Below are 24,462 nucleotides of genomic sequence, written 5' to 3'. Positions count from 1 at the left end.
GCTCTCTGGACTCTTGAGCTAGTAGAGGTGTGTTGCTCTTTTTTTAAAAAAAATCTGGAAATGCTAGGAATGAAACTTTTGGTAATCCTGGGCAGTGGAAAACAGGAGCTTTACTGCCCCAGAGGGCTATCCTGACCGGAAAAGGATTGGCGCGGTGCAGGGGTATCGAATCCATTTTGGCGGCCCTCCGAGTCGTTTTCAGCCAGGTGGAGAATCAGGGTGCTTTGCAGGAGCTGAAGATGACGCCGAATAAGCCCAGGCCCTTGGGCGCTGGGTAGAGGGTGTGGTTGAGCCTTGAGATGCCCTCCAGGAAGAGCACAAGGACCAGCCCAGAAGCTCTCTTTGGCTGTTGGGTCAGGCAGGGGGTGCTCTGGGGACCCCACGGCCTCGCATCTTCCACGATGGGCAGTGCTCCCAGGGGGAGGCCAGACTTGGCTACAGAGGAAAGCTGGATCTGGCTCTCCACAGCGAAGCTGAACACCTTGCTGCAACCTGGGCACGCTCCAGCCACTGGGCTTCAGCTTCCAGAAGTGTCAAAGGTGGCCACACTGACTGGGGAATCCTGGGAGCTGATCGACCCCTGGGGAGGGCATCCAGTTGGGGGAAGGCTGTTCTCAGTCTTGGTGGGACTTCCATAGCGGCCCTGAAAGGAAAACTCACTTGGGCCCAACGAGCCTGGGATGCCTTGCCCAGAACAGGAATGCCGAAGAGTTCATGTGAGCGCTGACTGTTGTTTGGAAAAACACGTTTAGAAAAACACCTTCTTTTCCTTTCTTTTTTTTATCCTTTTGTCGACTCAGGTTCGCGTGGGTCGATTGGCTCCTGGGCCCGGTTCTCTTACCCCGAAGCCGTTGCCAGCGTGTGGAGCCTGCGCCACACCTGCCCCCTGCCAAACCACGGCCTTTACCTGCGTGCTCCAGTGTTTCCCCTGTGACCCGTCTTGTAGGAGGACCTCGTGGGCCACCTCCGAGTTCACCCAGCATTCGGTGGTGCCAATGGTGAAGATGACCCGGTCCAAGACATTCCAAGCTTACCTGCCTTCGTGCCACCGCACGTACAGCTGCATTCATTGCAGGGCCCACCTGGCCAACCACGATGAGCTAATTTCAAAGGTATGTCACCCTCAAGCGGGGAGGGCTCCTGGATTGGTGGGGAAGTGGATCGACTGAGCAAGGACGATGCAGCAGCCAATTTTAACAGATGTTACACTTACCTTTCCTCCAGGAAAAACATGTTTCAACTGATTTACACACACACTTTTGCCTACCCCTGCAAGGCAGGTTTGATTGTCATGGATTAATCCAAGACTGCCCTTTGTCCTTAGTGGCTGAGTACTGAGTTGGGGTGGGGTCTCCCTGCTTAAAGTTAATATACTGTATCTTGTTTCCAGGTCTCCGCCAAAAAGCCAGCCTAACTTGCTTTCCTGCAGACCTCCGCATGTCCTTGTTTCCGTTACTGAACTCTAATTATAATTATGGAAAATCTGGTGCAGTTTTTCCAACCTGGGCAACTTCCAGCTGTGTGGATTTCAATTCCCAGAATTCTCAGCAACAGCCATGCTGGCTGGGGAATTCTGGGAGCTGAAGTCCACCCGTCTGAAAATTGCCAAGCGTGGGAATCATGGGTCCTAGTACCTGAATGTAGCTTTCCGGATGTTGATGTTGATATCTCCCAGCATTCTCCAGTCTTGTGCTGGTTAGACTAGGAATTGGGGTTCAGTAGAACCTGGAACGCATCTAGTTTTATTTATTACATGCTCATTTCCTGCCTTTCCTCTGTAGAACTCAAGGCAGCCTCCTTATCTCTATTGTTTTTTCTTTTCCTCACAACAACCCTGGGAGGTAGGTTAGCCTGAATCGCTGCCTTCCTCAAGAGGCAAGGGAACAATTTTACAATTATGCAGAAGAAATCTAGAACCAACTTTTTAGGAGATTATCTCAACTCTGCAAAGATGTAAACAGCTGTCCTAGGTTGCTTCTCTAAAAACTTGGATTCCGTGGGTCTTCTTTGAAAAAATTGATTATTGTATAGGAGGGTTGGTGTGTGTGTTTTGGCAATCCGTGTTGTCCAAAAGAAAATTAGCTTCTTTATCAGCACTTTCTATTTCAAGAATGTAAATTGATTGCCCAATGCTTTTATGCTTTCCCCTAGATCTGTTCCGGGAAGTAAGTGTTTGGAAACTTTCATCCTTTTTAATTTTTGCTGGTTCATTGGGTGCCCTTGTTTCTGGCAGGTGCAAGGGGGAACATTTTTATTTTATTGCTTTATTTTGCTTCAATTGCACCGAGTTTGATCAGTAAGAGTATCCATATTGTGGCTTTGTTGTCTGGCCAAAAGGGGCCTCAGGAGTCTAAGTGAAAGCAAAGTGGTAGAGGGCGGTTTTGTGGGATCCGCCTGGAGGGACGCTGGGTGCTGGGGGTGTGGCTGGGGGCCGAAACTGCCGCATTTTTACCCTGCGAGCGCCGGGTGATAGAGCTTTGGAAATTACTGGGGTGTTTAGTTTATTTCTTTCAAGCATTTATAAGGCTGGAATAACTGGGCTTGGATTTTGGATGTCCCCAGCTATAAATTATTTACATTTATATATTTGATTTCTATCCTGCCTTTATTTTGTACTGCTCCCACCTCCTGTTGTCCCCCCAACAACAACCTTGTGAGGTGGGTTGTGCTGAGAGGGAGGGACTGGCCTAAAGTCACCCAACCAAAGAAACCAGGAGAACTCTGGTTTCTAGTCCAGCACCTTCACCGCTACACCAAATTGGAGCTCCTTAGGTCAGACTATCTCCTCCTCCTCCTCCTCCTCCTCCTCCTCCATTATATCAAGCTGATGGGCAGCATGCAAAGAGTTCTACTCAGTGAAACCCCCACCCCCCTTACCGAAGGCCTTTTATCTACACCATTGAGCTATATATAATGAGGACTAGGAACTTGGAACATCTTCAGCGAGGCTCTGGCTGAGCAGCTGAACCACTCCCTAAATCCCCTTTTGGAGTGCTGCGGTGCTCTCTGTAGATCGGTATTTTCTGAGTGCCTAAACGGGAGCTAGGTTTAAACGAGGATGCCCCACCTTCCTGGCATCAGCAAAGCAAAGCAGCGATCCATGCGAAGTTTAGCAATAGCAGCTGCTGCTGTTGTGGGGAAAATAGGAGGAGGAAGGAGTATTATGTATGTTCACTGCCTTGAGTTATTTATAAAAAAAATAATAAAAGCGGGATAAAAATCTAATAAATAAATAAATAGCAGCTCAGTGGTACAGGAAGGAACTCTTAGTACGCCCAGAGGCACAGACAGGGTGTATTTATCCAACAGACTTAATCAGATCGGTCCTTAACCCAGTCAAAACTCCTTAGTGGTGTTTCTGGCACTACACAAGCACACAAACTGGGTCAAGAGTTGCCAGTTTAGTAAAAACTGAGTCTGCCCATTTTTCCAGTCCAACTAGCATCCCATGAGCCCTTGCCGCAGGAGAGAACTGGCAAGGCTTCATTACATCACTGGCTCCTTTCCCATTGGCCAGGCAGGCAAGAGAAGGTGGGATTTGGGCTCTGCAGCCAATCAGGGTTTGAGAGGTATGTTCAGGGCTGCCAGTCCTCTATAACAGGCAGGCTTCTTTCAGCATCCACTCTGTATCTCCAACTCAGTTTCTTGGAGGACTGGGGTTTGGAACATGCTCTCTGGGTGTTGATGTTCAGACAACCCTCAGAACCTGCGCAGGTCAAAATTAAGCATGTTATGCAAACCTAGCCACCATGATTACACTTGAAGGCTAAATACTGCATTTGCTTCTGGAACTGGAGTTTTTAATTAAGATCTGTGCATGCTCCCAGATGTACACAGTTCCAGCCGAATAATCTGCTTTTTGTATTTTGATTCTGCATTTTTTCCCGTAGAAGAAATAAGCAATGCACAGTGCTTGATTATGGAGGTATGTCAAGAATGCTTTACTGGCCGCCTACATCTTCCCTTTTCTTTTCTTCCAACGGCCAATCTCAATTAAAGTGCACGGACAGGGCAAATAGTTGCAGTGGGGCCTGGAAAACAGGGCTGCTAGCTCTGGGCTGCAAAACTCCAGACACCCACTAGGTGGCAGGACGAAACCTTCTTGCTGCCATCTGCTGGTTATTCAGGGTTTTGCAGCCCAATCTGATGGTTCTCGGGGAGAAGCTCCTTCCATTGGGGAAAAAAAACCACTGTAAAATTGCAACAGGCAAATTTGGGTGCAACTGGGTTCCCGTTAACATCCGTTTGATTGCTACAGACTCCAGCATTTACATAGCTGAGTTGGATTGCTAAACCGGGATTGTTGTAAGAATGCAAAAAGAGAGGGAAGCAAAATCTTGATTCATCGTGAAAATCTCATCTTACAGTATTGTTGCTTTGTTCAAAAAACAAACAAGTTTCTAGTCCTTAACAAAGCAACCAAGACAGGGACAATAATAATATAACATCAGCCTCTTGGAAGTATCATAAAGGAAGTTTGTTTTTAGCATATTTTAATTAATATTTATCTATTTTAATTAATGCTTATTCTAATTTTACTGTAAACCGCCCAGAGTCACTCCACAATGAGATGGGTGGTGACAAATTTGAAATATAAATAAATAAATATAAATAAATATGGGGAGGAGGAAAGAGAAAGGAGCCCAAATATTTTGCTAGAAGAAGATAAAAATATATATTTCCAGCTCTTGAGGTTAGACCAGCCTAGCCGTAAAAATTGCCAGAACTTTCAGCAGTCCATAATTATATAAAGGTTAGATATTCCTATGGATATTTTATAATCGCTGGCTGTCATGAGTACTGTTTTTGGTGGAAAATCAGAGTATCCATGCAAAACATAAATACATCCATGTCTGAGCCATGCAAACAGTCCCCCAAACCATTTGAGTTTCGTTTCATTTTCCTATTCAAGGCTGCTGCAAGTCTTCTAGAGATGACAGCTGTGGTGGCACAGAGGGAAGTTGGTGAGAGGTTGAAATTTGTGTTGAGCAACGGACGGTCGAAAGGGCAGTCAAGCTCGGGGCAAGGGAACGGTTGAGTTTGAAGCAGAGAGTGGAAGAGTCCATGCCATGCAGAAGAAGTCCCTTTTACCTGATAGTCAAACGTCTGGCAGCTGGCACATCTTCAGAAGAGCCTCTTTGGGCAGGTCCGTGGCACATCCTGCAGAGAGTCAGGCGCTAAACTGTTTAGGACCTTAAAAATCCAACATCAACTGTCAACCCTTCAAGGTAGGACAGATCAGAAAAGAGGCACCACAAGAAATGCGAGAACTCTGTTGATAATAGCCCAGTCCCCTGCCATGAAGGGCTACAGCCTATCTGAGGGACCACACCTCCCCGACTACATCAGCCCACCCCATCAGATCTAGCAGACAAGGCACATTGAGGGTCCTGTCATCTAGGGGCATACATTTGGTGGGTCCCAGGCGTTCTCTGCTGTGGCGCCCGCCTTGTGGAACATTCTTCCCCCCGATATTAGATTAGCTCCATCCCTTTTGACCTTCCCGAAGTCCCTCAAGACCTGGTTAGGTCACCAGGCCTGGGGCTCGGAGGGAACCGGAGACATGCTTAGATGGCTCCCTTGTTGAGTTACCTATCCTTATTCTCTCTTGCCTAGGGTTTGTATATTTCTTTTTTATCATATTTATCTTTTAATATTGATTTTGATATCTTTATATTGATAGTTTCTGTGGATGTTGTTTTACCGGATTGTTGTAAGCCGCCCAGAGTTGCTTTTCTGTGAGATGGGCAGCTATATAAATTGGATTAATAAATAGATAAATAAAATAAATGATAGCAGAAGCTTGAAAGCTTGACAGCGTTTCCCCTTCCCTCCCTCTGATACCAAAGGGAGTCAAGGTGGGGCAATCTTGAGTTTCTTTCTCAACCTTTCCTGTTTTCCTGGATTAAGCTCATGTTTTACTAAGTTACTGGATATGGGTAGTCCTTGCTTAATGACCACAATTGGGATTGTAATTTAGGTTGCTAAGCAATGCGGTTGTTAAATGAATCATCATGTGGCCACTTCACTTAGCGACCACATCATGGCTGCCATCGTTACACGAGGATTGCGGGTCATTAGGTGACGCAAGTTCCTGCCGGCTTCTTACAATCAAGTCAGTGGGAAGCTGGCAGGAAGTTGCAAGTCCCAGGTGCTGCTGGATGCGGGAGGGAGTGCATGGGAGGATCGGGGAGGGTGTGCGGGGAGGCAGTGTGGGATGAGTGTGCGAAGGCCTCAGAACCACTTGGATTTTCAGACTCAGAGCTGAAAATCCTCCATGGCTGAAAATCCTGCTTGGATTTTGGCATGTGGCATTTTCAGACAGCCCCAGAGATGACGGGCTGGCTGAAAAAGCTTTGTGCAGATCTCTGGGGGCTGGCTGAAAAAGCTCCGTGCCAAAATCCTGCAGGCCCCCAGAGATGGGAGGGAGTCCCCTCAGCAGGCGGCAGAGGCTTCTGACCTTCCCTGCCAGCTTCCCCATTGATTTTCTGGGGAAGCCAACAGGGAAGATTGAAAATGGCGTTCACATGATCGTGGGACACTTGGCAACCACTTGTAAGCATGAACCGATTGCCAAGGGCCCAGATCGCGATCACATGACCATGGAGATGCTGCAACGGCCATAACTTCGGGCACGGGTTGTAAGTCCCTTCGTTTTGCACTGTCGTAAATTTGAATGGTCACTGAACAAATGGTCGTTAAGCGAGGACTACCTGCATTTTCTCCAGTAGGCAGTTAATAGCCAGCACAGATTTTCCAGTACCAGCATGGTGGAAACCCTGCATCTTGTACATTACATTAATGGCCACAAATAGCTATGGTATTTGCTCCATCTGCTATTAGAGGAACTGATTTGATGAGACTCACTTGATCAATCTGCTGCTTACTTTATAGATATTTTCCCTGTTCCCTTTGATTTGAATCTTTATATATACAGGTGCTCCTTAGGTTATGAATGAGGGGGACGTGATGGGTTTTTGAAGTTGCAGCTGTTGCAGTGTCCCCGCAGTTAGTGCTTGCGATTTCTGACGTTCCCTGCCAGATTCCCACAAGCAAGTCAATGGGTCGGAGGTCACAGTCACATGAGGTCCTCGCTTAACGATGGCAACTAGGACTGCCAGAATTGCTGTCACTAGGCAACACAGTTATGTGATGTCACACTTTACAACCGCATTGCTTAGCAACAGCAATTCTGGTCCCACTTGCTGTCGTAACCTGAGGACTACCTGTAGGATGTATTATCCAATACAGTAGCCAAACCTATGAATCATGGCTGTTCTATTGCAAATTCTCAACACAACAGTTTATTTGTGTACAATTTTCCCCCATGTCAGAGTTGCATGATATAACTCTTTTTTTGTTTGTGTTGCCTGTCTCAACAGAATGAATAGCAGTTCCCTCCTTTTTGTAAGATTTCTAAAGTAGCATTCTCATAAGGCTGTCTTCTAGTGAAAGACGGAGAGTAAATTTATTGTGTAAAATCTATTTCTATAAAAGAATTAGCTTGTTAACCTCAAAGTATTTTATTTCTGCAAGCCTTGTCACAAGCGTGTAAAAGATCTAATTCACCATTGCAGATTTGTGTGGAGAGGATTCACTTAGGATAAGCTAATACTTTTCAGGGCTAAAGTGAGATGTGTGTGGGCGCGTATATGTGTAGGCTTGTAAATCTATATATGCCATGTAGGATAGGGTTACCAAATAATTCACAGATTGGTGGAGGGAAAATCTGTCAGTAGTTACTAATTATGGTGATTGTTTTTAAACTCCCCATTCAGTAGCAACAATTGAAGGTTACTGTTGTCCTTATGTTCTTGTGCAAAGAGGTATCTGGTTGCTCCTTTTTGGAAGCAGGAAGCTGGGCTAGATGAACTTTTTGTCTGGACCAGCAGGTTAACACCCTGCCCCATGCTTTTTTCCCATGAGTAATGAACTTAAGTCTGTAGTAGTTAATGCCATTTGCTATTTCCCTGACTCTTAAGTCACAGCTTTCAAGGGAAGAGAAGAACAGAGCATAGGAGCATGCAACTCTTGTGTGTAATGTTTTATTTTTTCTTTTGAAAAACCCACTGACGCGATGCTATTTTAGTGGGGGGGTTTCTCTTTCTCTCTTTGGAAACATAAAAAACAAGATTCCTTTCACCTGCCCTTAACTCTGGAGTCATGTAAGCAAGTGAACTGCCAGATAATTGAGGAAGTTTCTCCTGGCCTCTGACATATTTTTGAATCTGCTGCATTTTTTTTCTTTTGCTGGGTCTCTAGCAATAAGTGACGGTTGGCGTCGAAGCTGCCTCTGCTTTTTTGTTGTGATCCTGCTGACATAGATTTGAAGGCTAAGAAGTAGGCGATGCTGACAGTTTAATTGTGTGGTTATCACGATCTACGCCATGTTGGGAGCTCCTGACGCGTCCACATCTCATCTAGGATGTGTCTGTGTCACCATAGCATTCCTTGGCTGGCTTATCAGTAATTCCTTCTTGAGAATTTCAGTCAGGTGAACACCCATCTTTGAAAACTCAGTGGATGAACATCTTGGACACATTTTAGGGTAGGTTATCAGAGATAATGAGGAATATATCAGGTAGTCCTTGCTTAACGACCATTTTTTCAGCGACCGTTTGAACTCACAGTAGGGCTGAACAAATGGTACTTATGCCTAGTCCCCGAAGTTATGACCGTTGCAGTGCCCCCACAGTCACGCGATCAGAATTTGGGTACTTGGCAGCCTGTCTGCATGACTGCAGGGGTGCTTCAATTCCCCCCCCGCCTATCTCCCCCCACCTTTTCTGCCCTTTTGGCCACCTTGCACAGCAGCACTCCTTGGCAGCAGTGGCAGCACCGAGGCCTCAGCTGGCCGCCACCGCCCCCAGGCCTCTACTTCAGCCTCAGTGCTGCGGCCAACGAGGAGTGCTGCCTCAAGCCCTGCCCCGTGGCCAGCTGCCACAGTGCAAAGCCCCCGCTGCCCTGCACTCCACAGGCCCTGTCGCACCCAGCTGGCCTTTGCCATCTTCCTCCTGCTGCTCACGAAGCGTGCCAGCCTGGCCCTCTGTGTGGCAGCTGCTGGCTGTGCCACGCCTCCTTCCCAAGGCCGCTGGTGCCGTTCTCCAAATAGTGCACGCTGTTCTCGCGATGCTTCAGAAGGCCTCAGAAGCTTTCCAGAGGTTTTCCAAACCACGCGAGAATGGCACGCACTAGCTGGAGAACAGCGCATGCTATTTGGAGAACGGTGTCCACTGTTTGGAGCGCCTGTTGCACCTCCTTCCCATTTGTTTCTGGACTCAATTACTGCTTGTAAAGCCCTGTGAGGTGAAACAACAAGTTACATCAGGCGCTCCCTTGCCACAGTTAACTCCACCTGCCTTGTTCAGACATCTCAAGAAGGTCTGCTGATGAACCCTTCTTCTTGTGAGGTTCTTGTGGGACATGGATGAGGCAGATTTCCTTCTCCGTGGTGGTCCCCCATGTTTGGAATGTGTTCCTTATTGCTCAGAAGGTATTTTCTGTTCTTGCACTCAAGAAAATGGTGAAAACTTTTGACTCCGGACGATTGGTGCACTCAGGGCTTCCTCTGTGCATCCCTGTTTTTGTTGTCTCTTCGTTTGGCTATTTATTATTTATATTTCTTGAGGTTTTGCTCTGTTGTACACCTCCTAGAGTCATAGGTTTCCATTGGAGCAGCCCTGCAGATACAATTAAGTAAATAAATAATGGTACAGGAATTCCCCATGCAGGCTGGGGAATTCTGGGAGTTGAAGTCCACCCATCTTAAAGCATGCTGGGTGGAGGATTCTTGGAGTGGAAGTCCACCCATCTTAAAGCATGCTGGGTGGGGGATTCTGGGAGTTGGTCCCGCCATCTTAAAGTTGCCAAGTTTTAGAAGCACTGGTCTAGACACTGAAGAAAACAATCCTTTTGTTGAGATGCCTGCTTTCCAGCAGACAGCAAAGGAAATAGCCTGGGCTGTTTCGATGGGAAACTTAAGAAACAGCTCTCTCCTATTTCTTTGAGCAAATGCTTAGGACAGACTTTCTTGTTTTCCATCATCGGGCTGACCTTAAACTCCTTCATGATGAAAATGTGGCCTTTCAAAACCTTTGCATGGCCTGGAGCTTGTTCTGGCCGCAGCTTTAATGCAAACCAAATGCCTCTTTTTTCCAGCAGCTAAAAACTCAGTGCAAAAACAGGACGTTTCCCTTTAAATGGAGGCGGAACCCTGTGGGGGAGGTGGGCCATGCCCAGGACCGTGGGGCTTGATTGGTTGGCCGGAGCTCAAAAATATTTGGCAGCTGACAAGTTTAAAGACAGATGACAGCTACCTGGAAATGAGATTGATTTAAAAAAAAAAATCAGAATTTGTCAGTGCCTTGCTCTCTTTCCAACCAACAGGGTATAAAATGAACCCTGGAATCAGGCGGCATAAAAATGTTTCATAAATTAAGGTTTTGGTTCATAGTTTGGAAATATTACGTGCCCATTTTTTTCTTTCTTTCTTTTTGTTTTTTAGAAGCGCCGCTGAGTATAAATGTCCTCTTTTAAAGTGTGAATTTGAGATGTCTTTTCCCCCCTTCGCTTTTTCCTGCCTCGTCTGTCTCGGCTCTGATTTCTCCTCCCAACTTGACATTCTTGTTGAATACCGGTCAACTTTTTCCATAAATGCTCAAGTCAGACATGAACTCGTTCCATCAGCTATTGACATCTTTTCTCCCTTGGCAGAGAACCTTTTTTTTTGCAAAAAAATCTCTCTCGAGTTAAGGAGGAGGGTGCAGATGGGTGCGATAAGAGCACACATGCAGGGGAGAAGAAAAAAACTTTAAAAATTGCTAAAGAGCGTCCAGCAATAAGGGACTTTTTTTTTTTTTTTAACTGGCAGGGTGGCTTTCTATACTACCAACCGACCTTAATCGACTTTTTTTATTTTATCGTATTTTTGCTTGCCTTGCAGTCTTTCCAAGGAAGCCAAGGGCGAGCCTATCTCTTCAATTCAGTGTGAGTGTTCTGTGGTTTTTTTTTTGTTAAAGTGTTGTTGTTGGTCTTCCTAAAGCATCTCACAGTGGTGTTTCGATGACTGCTGCACGATCTTGTGACAGGGTGAGCCGACAGAGAGGGCTGCTACCTGCAAGAATGTTAACCTTGTCCTCTTTTTAAGTCTACCTGTAGCCAGAGCCAAGATGACTAAAATAAAACCTCCAGGCTGAGAGGAAATGATTTTATGATTGAAAGCAGTAAGGAACAGCTGTCTTTCTCTTTGAGCCTTGATGATGGAAGAAGAAACCCCAGTTAGCTGAAAGTTGGGTTTGAAGAGACATAACTCCTCATGGGGGGTTTTTTGCAGGGGGGGTTAAGTCTTCCTATTTGGAAAGACTGTGCAGTTCTCCATGGTTTGAATGAAGGCCAGGGACCTATACAGGGTACAGAAACACTGTTTTTCTGTACGGTGGAAATCTTGGTGAGTTACCCTACAGCAGAGTTCCTCAACCTCAGTCACTTTAAGATGGGTGGACTTCAACTCCCAGAATTCCCCAGCCAGCATGGCTGGCTGGGGAATTCTGGGAGTTGAAGTCCACCCATCTTAAAGTGGCTGAGGTTGGGAACCCTGCCCTACAGCGGTGTTTCTCAATCTTGGCAACTTTAAGACATGTGGACTTCAACTCCCAGAATTCTAGTCACGCTGGCTGGGGAATTCTGGGAGTTGAAGTCCACACATCTTAAAATGGCTAAGGTTGAGAAACTGTGCTGGACATTCTTTAGCACTTTCCCCCAGAATTTAGTTTTTCATTGCACTTGAACAATTCCATCGCATTACAAGGACTATGCACTCCCAGGCTTATTAATGAAGATACATGAAGACGTGACATTAGGAATGGAAAAAGATTAGCCACTCCCATGTGCCTTTCCTATACAGGTTGTCCTCGTTTAGCAACCACAATTGGGACTGGCAACCCGGTCGTTAAGCAAAGCGGTTGCTAAGTGGAACCGTAACTGTGCTTATGATCTGACTTCAGCTTTCCTTTGCTTTACAGACCTAAGAAGGTCATAAATGCGAGGATTGGTTGCAAAGTTGCTTTTTCATCATGGTCATAGCTGAGAATGGTCGCGAAACAAGGCAGTTGCTAAACGAGGACTACCTGTACCTAAAAACAGAGCACACCTTGAAGATTTCCTACGGATTGCCATCTTATGTAGCTCTATGTCACTTATTTTGGAGTATCGTTCATTTATTTGCTAGATTTATGCCCCAGCATTCCTCAAAGAGGTAGCACTTTCTTCTCCTATTTTTCCCACAACAACCCTGTGAGGTAGGTTGGGCTGACTGGCCCAAAGTCACTCCATGAGCTTCTGTGGATGAGGAGGGACTAGTTCCTGGGTCTCCCCACTCTCAATCCAACCCTTTATCCACCCTACCACACAAACGTGTGCAATAATTAGAAAGTAAAACTCTGATTTAACACAAAGCACAACCCAAGATTGTCAACTTTTCCCAACGTGTGCAATCTTCTGCCAAAAGGATAGGGTGTTAAAATGACCCCGATCTTCTGGGATAAACAAATATTGCATGATTTTGTTATCTCCCCCTTGGATCTTGTGCAATCTTGTGCAAAAACCTTGCAAGACGTGGTGGGATTGCCTGAAATTGTGCAAGATTTGGTGTGAGATCACCCACCGCTCGAGCCATCTTTGTACTGTTGAAATGTTTAATTCATTTTCATTTCATCTGGAGTTCCATAGATGCCCTTGGTTGTCCTGGGTGCTGGGGTGCCAACCCACAGTGTATCCGGACTATCTGGTGTGTGTATGCTACTAGGAAAGGCATCTGGGTACACATGTGAGAGATCTCCACGTTAAATATGGCGCTCCAGGAGACACGTATGCTTTCTGCCACGTTTGTAAAATGTGTCTCTAAATCTGACACTGATTTTTTAATATCTCTGCCATACACACCTTGGAATATAGCGGGTAATACTTGACAATCTGTGACAAAGATGGTAACTTGCTGCTTCAGTGAAACTGACGTGGGAATGTCTTCTCGTTTGGGAGCCTAAGCTTGCTTTCTCTCTTCCCATCCCCTTCTTCCCTGCAGAGTCAATGTGGGCTGCGGTCCTGCGGAGGAACGAATTCTGCTAACGGGACTTCACGCGGTGGCCGACATTTACTGTGAAAACTGCAAAACCACACTGGGTTGGAAATATGTGAGCGCCAACGGGTTTCTTCTTGGAATGTTTTCAACCGCTGAGCCTTTTTCCCTGAGCCCTGGCTTTCAACCTGCAGGGAGTTGGCTTGGGGGTCCTTTAATTTCCTTTGAACGTTTCCACCCTGCACCCTCGCGCCTTCCTGTCCTTGCGGAACCATCTGCAGGCCATCAGCCTGAATAAGATTAATTGCACCAGCGATGCAATCCTATTAAACAGTTTAGATGATACTAAAAACAAGCAGCAGAGAGTCGGTCACACAGGAGCGCAAGAATATTTGCCAGCCGAGGGCTTGCTGAGAGCAACATGACACAACCCAGGGGAGAGAACGGATGTTTATTTATTGTGTTGGGTGTTGCGTTGTGAGCCCCTGGGATTCCAGTAGGAATCAGCGGCACTGTAATTCACTGAATAAATAAGGATCCTGTTGCAAAAGGAAATGTGGATCTTCAGATCAGGCAGGGAGAAATCCCAACCCCACCCTAAGTCTTTTCAACAATTAGGTTATATTTCTAACATGCAACTGGGCATTTTAAAAGCAAGCTTATAAGCTTCCTTCTGGGTTCCCGCAACACAGACTCTTTCAAAAGGCCTGGTGGCTCGGTGCACATTTCAGACCTGTGATGTTTGTTAAAAAAAGATGTCATTCTCATCGTTCCCTTCTGTGGCTCTTCACACCAAGCAAAGTGTTTTGCAATATAAGCTCCTTATTGCTCTGGGATCTCTAGCAAGCTATAGCTGTGGTACCTTGGTTGGAGCAGAGGAGGATCAGAGCTTCGTGGCTGAAATATGCTTTGGTTTCTAAAGATCCTATCCTAGATTTATTCCACAGCATTTCTAAGAAAGACCGGGGGACCTTTGGGTCTAAGCTGGTATCAGGCAAACATCTACGTCCCTTCTCTTCCTCCTCCTTGTTCTTCTTGTGACACAATTTCTGTACCACCCCAGCTTCCTGACTCTGGGCAGCATTCCAGAATCTCAGAATACAGACAATCACATAAAAATAAGCCCTCAAAATCACTGAAAAGACATCCATTGTCTTTCCCAACTAGGCTTCCAGGTCATCCAAGGTCCATTTAAAAAGGAAGGTTTGAAGAAACTTTCTGAAAGCCAAACAAGGAGCCATGTGTGGTTGGGGCCACAAACAAGAAGGCCTCTTCCAGACCAGCGCTCCCTCTCTTCATGGGGAGGGCAGGCCTTTTCTGGAGGACTTACAGGATTGGCAGGCTCATTTTGGATAAGGTGGTCCCTACTTGGATAAGAGGCAGCTGAGCCCGGAGGAGGAATGGGGGTGAGGCAAATGCCTCAGAAGGGACCCTCTCTAGTTTCTTGGACTGTAAAGACAAAGGGGAGAGATGTAGACTTGCAAGATTGATGTCAGCCTTACGAGGTAGTCCAGACAAGAAGCACACCCAGCAGTACTAGCTCTATCTTTATTGTAAGGTTACATTAACAGAATCTTGCAAATCTGAAAGTACCTCTCTCTCTTCTGAGACATTTGCCTTTTTCAGACTCAGCTGCCTCCTATCTGACCATTGCCTAGTCTGCGGCTCTTCCTCCTGTCTCCCAAGATCATTCCACATACCATTACATGGATGTTACCCATAAAGCACTACATGGTGTGGCACCAGAACACATTACAGTCCAGCAGTAATCAGTCCCAGAAGCTTACTGGCAACCAGTGTAGCCACAGTAGAATTGGTGTCATTCTTCAATAACAGGATCTACAGGGGGCCATTGCATTCTGTACCAGCCTTGGCTTCTGAGCTGTCTTCAAAGGCAGCCCCATGTTGAACATGTTGCAGTAGTCCATTGCAAGGTAATGTTGGTCATTGACACCAGGGTGTCCTGCTCCAGGTGGGATTATAACTGGTGCACGAACCAAAGATGGGTGAAGGTGCCCTTGGCCACAGCCTCCTGTTCCAGTGGGAAGTCCAAGAGGACCTCTCCAGGTCACAGAGAACATGATTCCATCTATAGCCGTAACTGGATCCAATGAGACTTTGGGGGTGGGCGGGCAGAGTATGACAAACAGCAGTTCTGTCATGCTAAGGATTGATCCATCCTTTTCTTTGGATCCATCCTTCTCTTTGGATCCCCTAAAATAAAAACCAATGGTTAAAAAGGCACTCTACTTTCTTTCGCTGCAATATTCATTATTTAATTCAAATATTTATAATATGCCTTAGATCAATACATCTCAGGGCAAGGTGCCATCAATAAAGAATAAGAGCAGAACAGGATAAAAAGCTGCCTAGATCGAAGCAAAAGCAGTAGACCAGCCTTTCCCCATTTGAAAACCTTCCAGATGGGCTGGACTTCAACTCCCAGACGGAGGGGATGGCGGGATCAGACACCTTCACTACAACAACAAAATGAGTGTCATGATGGAAGTGCTTCCCCTTCTGTGTGTGTGTGATGTCGCAACACACACACAAAAGGGGCAGAGTTAACGGTGAGACCCTTGTGTCATGGTCCCCCTGGACTGTCCCTGCCGAGGCTTTTGAGGATTGGAGAGGGAGGTATTTAGATCAGTGTTTTTCAAACTTGGCCACTTGAAGGTGGGTGGACTTCCACTCCCAGAATTCCCTAGCCAGCATGCTGGCTGAGGAATTCTGGGAGTTGAAGTCCCCCCATCTCAAAGTGGCCAAGTTTGAAAAACACTGTATTAGATCAAGTGACAGTAAGACCAAAATACTTAGGCACATCACTGGGTTTTCACTTTCCACTAAAATTAAGCCAATACTAGCAATATTCTGCTCTAGGCATTCCAAAATCTCATAGCTGTCATGGCCAAGAAGACCCTCTTTTGTATCCTTAATATTACTGATCTCAGGGGTGGGATGTAGCAGAAAGTTCCTTGAGCAGATCTTAATACTTGATGAAGCATATACTGCAGTGTTTCTCAACCTTGGCCACTTGATGATGTGTGGACTTCAACTCCCAGAATTCCCCAGCCAGTAAGCTGGCTAAGGAATTCTGGGAGCTGAAGTCCACACATCTTTACGTTGCTACGGTTGAGAAACACTGGTTAACTGTATAAGAAGAATGCTTTCTGCACTATCAACATCAAGACCCTTCAGGAATTAACTCATCATCCTGTTGATCTTGGGCTGAAGACATATGAGCAGCCCTGTGCACAGTTTAGTTAAATCTGGAATGAATTATGGCTCCTGTTTGGTGTTTCTGGCAGAAATCTAGTTATAGTTTCATGGGATGATTCAATTCAGCACAGACTTATCTGAAAGAATGCCTTCTCTTGAACAAGTATGTCCATCTAAAGTCCTAATCATGCTTTTGTCAACTCTTGGCAGAAACATCAGCTTCTCCATCGTGGCATTCATCCAAAATATGTTTTAATATCCTGGTTAAAAAAAAGATCCAAACAGATTTCAGGCAATGAAGAGAATCAGGAAGTGGAAACTAGAGATGTGTAAACTGGCCAGATCCGTGCATTGAGAAGAAAAATGAACATAGAACTGTTGTCTTAGTTAAAAGATAGCAAATTCTGGATGAATGTTAGAAAAAACTTCCAAATAATAAGAATAATTCCCCATCCTTGTTAGCCACTTGGTTTGTTCTGATATTAGTTTTAACCTGCTATAGATGCACCACTGTGGGAATGTTTTGGGGAAGCCTGAACATAACTCTTTCCAAGCAAGAGTTTTCCATTCCGTGTGCACCCAGATTTGTTAATGCCTTTTCTTTTGTTTAAAAGGAACACGCATTCGAGAGCAGTCAGAAATATAAAGAAGGCAAATACATCATTGAATTAGCTCACATGATCAAAGATAACGGCTGGGATTGAGCAGCGAAGAGAAGAATGCCTACAGACCCACGCGAGCGTTCACTCTTCTGACTGAACATTTATTTCCGAGAATGAGCAAGTGATTGGCACTTGCTTGGTTCCATGCATTCGGGGGCTTTGTTGTCGTCCTGGGACACTTCCTCGCACACCCCTTTGCCATCCTGATTGGTGACCGGCCTCAGTAACTTCTGTCTCTTTGCTTTTCGTATCCGTTTGTGAGTCAACTTCGAGTTATCTTCCTTTCGTTTCCCTCTTTCACTGTTCTGGCATTGTGTTGTGTTGTGTTGTTTTTTTTAAAAAAAAACAAAAACAAGGAATGAACCCAATGCCAAACCATTTCACAACTTAAGTCTCAGTAGAAACTGAAGGTCGCCTTTTGGGGGAAGAAGGTCAAGGCTTTTGACTCACGAGATGGAAATCAGTGCTTTGGGGCATGGGGTAGATGAGAGTGAGTGAGTAGAATTCCTCCTTACACCTTTGTCCTTTTCAATCCTGATAAACCATGGCTTGAAACTTGTGGACTGTAAAAAAAAATATATACCTCATGGCTGTGTTTTTCTCTGCATCTCAAAAATGTAGCCCTAACTTTATGCTAGCTAGTTCCCCTACCCTTACCCCCAAACTAGTGTCTATGTCTTCTTTGATTTTACGTGGTTCCTCTTGATTTTGTCTTTATGCTAACCTTATTGAAAAGAAAGGGGTGAACCTGGCTGAAAAAGAATGTTTAAGATCTTTGGTTTCTAGAAAATTGGCCCACCCCAAAACTCTGCAGAGATAAACTTGATGGCCTGTTGTCTTGGAGTGCAATCTGGCACCAAAGGGTTGAGGTTCAACAAAGATGCATGGATTGCGTCAAAAGCAAACTGAGGGGTGGAGGAGAATGGGAGATGTAGCCAGAACATGGAGGAGGAGGAAGAGGTGACACTATGCCTACTTACAGATGTTCAGGTCCTAGCAATAGCTGTGAAACCTAACTGTTGCTCTGGGGCATACAGGGATTGGAGTTGCAGATCCAAAGCTTGGCCATCTGCATTATCCTTTTTCAGCAAGTCTCCCTGCACAGTTGCAGGCTTTGGCAGAAATGTTATGTGAAGGAAATATTTCAGAGCCTGAAAGTGTTCAAATTCGGGTCAACCAGGAAAACCCGTGGTCCGTCTGCTGGGGGTTCCTTTCATTAATTCACTCCCGGTTTGGAAAGCCGGGGAACCCTGCATCTCAACCACCTTCTTTCTCCCCAGTGGCCTTTCAGAGGTTTAGCTCCTCCTCCCATCTGGTGGGTGGGGCCTCCTGACTTCCCACTTTGCTGATGATGCTCCTTGCACATGACAATAATAGGGTGTGTTGTGTCAAGAGCAATGAACCAAGAGGGCTGGTCGCTTACGCTGAAGAGTGTGAACCAGACCTGATAGAAAGGGGCAAAAGAGGGTCCTTTTGCACTGAAAGAAAGCTTCATTTGTGGGCATTGGGGAAAATACATAACGATGCACATTAGGGAGCATTGCAACAATTCTTGTCCCTAAAATCTGCATCTTCTCCTGCCCTCCTCCTTGCTGTGAAACCTCACCAGAAGAGAACCTAGCAAGAACATTGGGGGTGCCACCAACATTGCCTTCCTTTGTTGGTTCTGATCTTGGAGATTCAGAAGCTGTCTGAAACCTGTCAGATTTCCCAGGCGGCAATGCCAGAGAAATCCCTGATGTATCTTTTGCTGGCTTAAAAGGCATCCTTGCCCCACTGACCTAGCTAAGGATTTAATTGTCTCTCCAGCTTTGCAGGAGATAAATCTGAATGACGCTCTTGGTGAACTAAGTCTTGGTGGACTTATGCACTGGAGACTTTGAATCGGTCCCTTTTGTTCATGGATGGGTCTCGGGTCAAATGAGAGGGTGGAGGAACTTCGGGAGATTCTAGGTTTGTTTCTCTTCCCCCTCCCAACAACGACTCTCTGTTGCGTTTTGTAGGACAGGTCAATCACGTATGAAACTCTTCTGCCATTTGACCTGACGCGTAATACAATGTTGGTTTTAATGGAATTGATTTTAACCTCTCTCAACTCATTCTTTTCTTATCTTGGTTTTTTTTTTCCCTTTCATTTTCATTTGCTGGCCTGTGTGTTGGTGGAAATCATTCCTGTGGGATCAGCTACGGGGCCAAATCCGGCCCACGATAGCGAGAACGAGAGAGAAAAAGATTTCATGTTCCGCAGGAGAAAAAGAAGAGAAGTTCTTAGTTTCCCTTAGGACTGGTTTCTGGGCGGGTGTCTTTGGAGAGTTTCTTGGGGGGAAGATGATTCTCAAGGGAGCAGAAAAACTGGGGGTGGGAAGATAAACTGGACAGTCGAACAGAGGCAGGAGGGGGGAAAAGTCCTCTACTTTGTCACTTCGATGTTTCATGAGCTTAGCAGTGCGTTGGCGTGAAGAATGACCTGGGCTCCCACAGCGGGTTTTAATACTATGCGCCCCCACAAAAGAAAGGCCAGTGTTGTTTCTGACTTCCAGATGGGGGACTTAGGGTGAAGGGGGTGGACTTAACCACAAATCCCTACATCAGTGTTTCTCAAACTTGGCCACTTTAAGACATGTGGACTTCGACTCCCAGAATTCCCCAGCCAGCATGCTGGCTGGGGAATTCTGGGAGTCGAAGTCCACATGTCTTAAAGTGGCCAAGTTTGAGAAACTGCCCTACATGAAGGAAGATGATATAAGCAACCCACATTTATAGCAGTTGCAAAACGAGCTTTTCATTCCCTCTCTTTGGGGCTGCAGAATGCATTTTTTCTCTTTAGACACATGACCGCACCAGAATAATAATACTGCATTCTAAGGGTCAAAATGGCGGCTGCAACCACACAGCCAAAGCTCCGCCCTTTTTCACAGCCTTCGATTGCACAGTTGTGGCCACCATCTTGACTTTTTTGACCCACCCAGCCCCACAGACACCTCTGCGGCGTTCTAAACCAATGGCTTAACATCATGACCAAAGAATTTGCCCATTTGTGGTCCTCTCTTATCCCCCTAGTGTTTACAGTATGGAAGGGGATATATATGTATGTATATATGTTCCGCAGTACGCCCTTTTCCCATATTTAATGGGAAGATCGAAGGGGAGCGTTGTGGAATAACAACATTTGATGTTAGGTAGACATTTCTCCATTGTCCTGATGATGGAAACTATGTTTCCCGTACGCACAGACTTTTTTTTTTTTTTTTTTACCTCTGCTGTGTTGCAACATCTGTCCAGATTTCAGATCCACAATCAGATGATGATAATGTTCGCATAATACCCTAAGCAATATCTTCAGAGAGCTTCTGTTATTGTAAATGATCCTTAATTTAAAGATTAATAAGTTGGATGCTCTCCCCATCCAGCCAAGCCTTTTCTGTGTTATTCTTTGGACTCACAATGGTTCCTTCTGAATCTGTTGCAAACTATTATTTAATGAGAAATCACGCAACGGTTTCTTATGGGAGGCTAGATGGGAGGGAATGGCTCTGAGAAAATGATCATTCTGTAGGCTGTTACTGCTTTTTTTTTAAAAAAAAAAAGGAAGAAAAGGAAAGTAACGAGCTTGCTTTCGGGTGTTTTGATTGTGATGGCTCAACAGCCTCTCATTTCTGAATATGCTTGTCACCTTGTAAAGAGTTAATGCTGAAATCAGACAAGCTGATTTTAAATAATGCACAATGGGAGTGAAGAAAATAGAACAGCTGTCAGGGTTAATGAGAAGTCTTATGGGACACTGGGTGGCCAAGCTGTCTTTTTAAAATTTATTAGCGAGTTCGCCGACATGGGGTCATTTGCATTTTTGAAGGTAGAGATCAATGCTGAAAATAACATTTTTTATGGCAGGGGGAGGGAAGATTTCCATACAAGTCAGCAGAGACTGTCCCTAATACAGTTATCTCCAGGAAAGGCTTAGATGATACCCCTTACTTGTAGTATATTACTGCAAATCTTACGTATCTAATACAGGAGCCCTAAAAAATATTCTAGCCCACATTAATGCCAGCAAAGGAACATGGAAGCAATACTATGATAATATGGTACAGGAGATAAAAGTGTTGGTCTAAAACAGCGTTTCTCAACCTTGGCGGCTTGAAGATGTGTGGACTTCAACTCCCAGAATTCCCCAGCCAGCATGGCTGGCTGGGGAATTCTGGGAGTTGAAGTCCACACATCTTCAAGCCGCCAAGGTTGAGAAACACTGATCTAAAATCAGGGAGATATGGGTTCAAGCTTTAAATCAGGTACAGGACTCATTTGTGTGGCTTTGACAATTTGCCAGCTTTCAGCCGATCCTATTTTCAGGAGGATAAGAGGGGGAAAACTTATGTATGGGATCCTGAATTCCCTGGAGAATAATTAAAGAACACCTGTAAGCTTACGTCCAAAAATGCATCCCTGATTAAAATTTGGGGACTAGAATGTAGAACTGCTCCTTTGTCACAACTTCTGTACTAGTTAGACAGGGAAAGAGGCTGAGTTGTTCCCAGGGATATACCAGTTGGTTACATCAGGGCCCAATTACAGGACTAAGCATCACCACGATTTTGCATTTTCTAGTCTGGGTTAAAAAAACGGTTTCAATTCTGGTAAAATCCAGAATTTCCAGGACTCATTATCAACTGCCTTCAAGAAAAAGATCTCTACAGAATGAGCTGCTGGTCCTTTGGGTGTTATGGTTTGGAACAGAGGAGGACCAACCCTAAGTGCAGCTGTGTTTTGGAGAGACACCAGTAACCCAGCCCAGCTCTTGACCTTCATCATGGACCTTCTGGTCTGGATAGAGCAGGGTTTCTCAATCTCGGCAACTTTAAGAGGGGTGGCCTTCAACTCCCAGAATTCCCCAGCCCACCCCTCTTGAAGTTGCTGAGATTGAGAAACACTGGACTAAAGGATAAGCCTTGAAAGCTGTAGTATCTTTCAACTTCTGAGATTGTGAGGTGGACTTTTAAGCCTACTCAGTACGGCCTGTAATCTGGGCGCACGGCTTCATGTTATTTTTTGGAAAACTCGGATTTGGGATGAAGGTAGCTTGCTTCTGCTTGAGGAAAAGCTGACACGTCTTCAGGAGATCAAGGGACTGCAATGGTACTAGCCTCATAAAATGGTGCGCCAACCCCTGAAGTTCCTCCGTCTCTCTTGCCTGCGGTTTTCCAAGACATCTCCATGCCTGTAGACCCAATATATTAACAATATGTCATACATGTGAGCTCAGCCCGTGCATTCGTAGTCCAGGTTTCATCCAGTTTAATAAGAGGAGCCATTCAGAGGTCTGGGAAGTGGGATGTCATGTACTTGAGTTCTAGATCAAAGTTCAGGTAGGGAGAAGGTTTACCTTCTTCTCATTCCTTGCACAAAAGCCAGTTGGGTGGAAGGTGAGTCCTGCTTTCACCACGGGTGATGGGAGGGCGTCCTCTGCTATTCCTGAGGTGGCAAGCAAGTTTAGAGGGTGAAGACAGGTTGAGTGGCATACAGTGATGTCTCTTCTTCTCAAACTTGCTGCTTCTGATAGATGTCCCTTTTTGCAATAGCCCCACGCAGTGAGATCCAAATCTGTTTCTCCACTACGCGTAGCAGAAAGTGCGTTGAAATATACGGCCACCTCTCACAATCGTTTGTTCTTTCTTTAAAGCGGTGTTTTTCAGACTTGGCCACTTTAAGATGAGTGGACTTCAACTCCCAGAATTCCCCAGCCAGCCATGCTGGCTGGGGAATTCTGGGAGTTGAAGTCCACTCATCTTAAAGTGGCCAAGTCTGAAAAACACCACTTTCCATGGACGTGTTGGGACTCTGGGAAGCTTTAATGAATTACTTTCTTAGCACCCCAGTATTTTTCTCAGGTGTTCCAGCTCCCAGTGTAAAAACTCTTGATTTACAGGCAAACGCAACCGACTGTTATTTATTTGATTGTGACTGTTGTCGTTCTCAGTTTTACCGCAACGCGATGCAGGTTGGAGGAAAGGAGATGCCCTTTCAATTTCCTGCCCTGGATAAGCACAACTTTTAACAGGTCTCCCCCAGTATCTTGCGAAAAAACCTTTCCCTGAGCCAAACCAAAGAGTTTGTCGTCCTGTTTCCTTGCCTAGGGTGGGTTTTGTGCTCCCGACGGTTGTCGCCGTTGGGTAGAAAAAATCCACTAAGCTGTGAAGGGGTCTTGTCATCCTGACCGCTGTGTTTTATACCTGGGAGCTGTTTACAAAGCAAAACTGTGTCAGCTTAACAGAACTGTGTTTTCTCGAACGGGTTTTCCACGCGCAGGCATTGTAGCAAGGCAACACGAATTGTCTCACTAACTGCATTGGCACAAACCATATGTATACTGTTCTAGCTTTTTTATTTTTTTGCTTTTTCTTTCACGTCAGGAGCAGATCCAAATGTGCATTTAGTAGTCCTGGGTCTTAAATTTGGGGGTGAAGAGAAGTAGATTCTGCTTTTAACTCTGGTTCCCTCAACCCTGTTCCTTTCTGGTGGCATCCAGTATAGCGTGTCTAGACGTAAACTGATTAAAAGTTTGCACCAGTAAAATGTCAGCGGGGTCAAGCTGTTGCTTAAAAGGCAGAAATAGACCCAGGAGAAGAAGTTTGCAGTGCCCCTATTCCGATCCCCCGTGGCAGGGCTTTTTCCCAAGCCCTAAATTGTGGTAAAACCTTTGCACCCATCTCTGTTTCCCTCACCCCCAACACACACACATTTTTTTTTTCTTTCCAAAACGTCCGATTTTGGATAAAACGTTAAGTGGACCAAGAGCACCAGCTATTGAATTGTGCTTTGCGGAAACGTTGCAATTAGTGATAAAGAGAACACACTCCCCTCCCTCCCTCCCTCTGGTCTTCACACTTTGTGCGGGACACACACACACACACACACACACACACACTCCTTTTTGAAATGAAATCCGTTTTTTCTTGCGATCACGCAAAGCTTTGTTTTGGGTGTGTGTCTTCAGCCTGAGATAATTGTATGTTAAATATACATTTCGTAGCGTCATTTCATTGATGGAGGATGAATCACAGTTCTCTCCATCAATCTCAGCCCATTTTTGGTAGAGTTTATTACCAAATGGGGACTGTCTAAAAGCAATCTGTTTTGCAGTTTTGGGAAGTGGAATAATCCTGTGTAAACTTTCAGGAATTGTACTTTAAAAATAAATATTTTTTTTAAGAAACAGAGAGCCGGAAAGAGATTAGGGGAGAAAATAAACGGTTTTAACTTCAAATAAATAAACTCTGCATGGTTGTGCAGGCGAATAATGTTATTGGTAAGGTACAATGGATACCTTAATGCTTTCCCTAAATAAAGAGACTATATTTCTAATACCAGCCCATCATGTGGACATCATTGTGTTTACAGAACTGTGTATACTTTATACTTTAATATTTAAAAAAAATTCTTGGTTTTATTTTATTGGTATTTTATTTGTTTGACAAACTCTTCAGGTCTCATTTTGCTTCAGTAATAAATGTT

General features: G+C 45.2%; 1 protein-coding gene across 2 annotated transcripts in view; it reads left to right on the top strand.

Annotated features, from left to right (window-relative positions):
- YPEL2 (yippee like 2) overlaps positions 1-23,866 on the top strand; it is a 53,785-nt gene extending 29,919 nt beyond the window's left edge. Inside the window, exons 2-5 of one of the 2 annotated variants that reach the window (XR_015798232.1) lie at positions 801-1,112; positions 10,943-10,986; positions 13,079-21,055; positions 21,189-23,866. Coding sequence is in view for 1 of the 2 variants with exons in the window: in XM_007435198.3 (XP_007435260.4) it covers positions 996-1,112; positions 10,943-10,986; positions 13,079-13,187; positions 16,906-16,995 (360 nt within the window). In the remaining variant the exon portion in view is untranslated. Of the gene's footprint in view, positions 1-800; positions 1,113-10,942; positions 10,987-13,078; positions 21,056-21,188 lie in introns of those variants that run through there. The other variant, XM_007435198.3, reaches the window with a different exon arrangement.
- The last annotated feature ends 596 nt before the right edge of the window (positions 23,867-24,462 follow it).

Source organism: Python bivittatus, unplaced genomic scaffold (genome assembly GCF_059951505.1).
Source record: "Python bivittatus isolate LINGU-HERP-01145 unplaced genomic scaffold, Pbiv_v1 ctg000690_np1212, whole genome shotgun sequence".
Taxonomy (NCBI): Eukaryota; Metazoa; Chordata; class Lepidosauria; order Squamata; family Pythonidae; genus Python; species Python bivittatus.
This window is presented reverse-complemented; position numbering and strand designations above follow the sequence as displayed.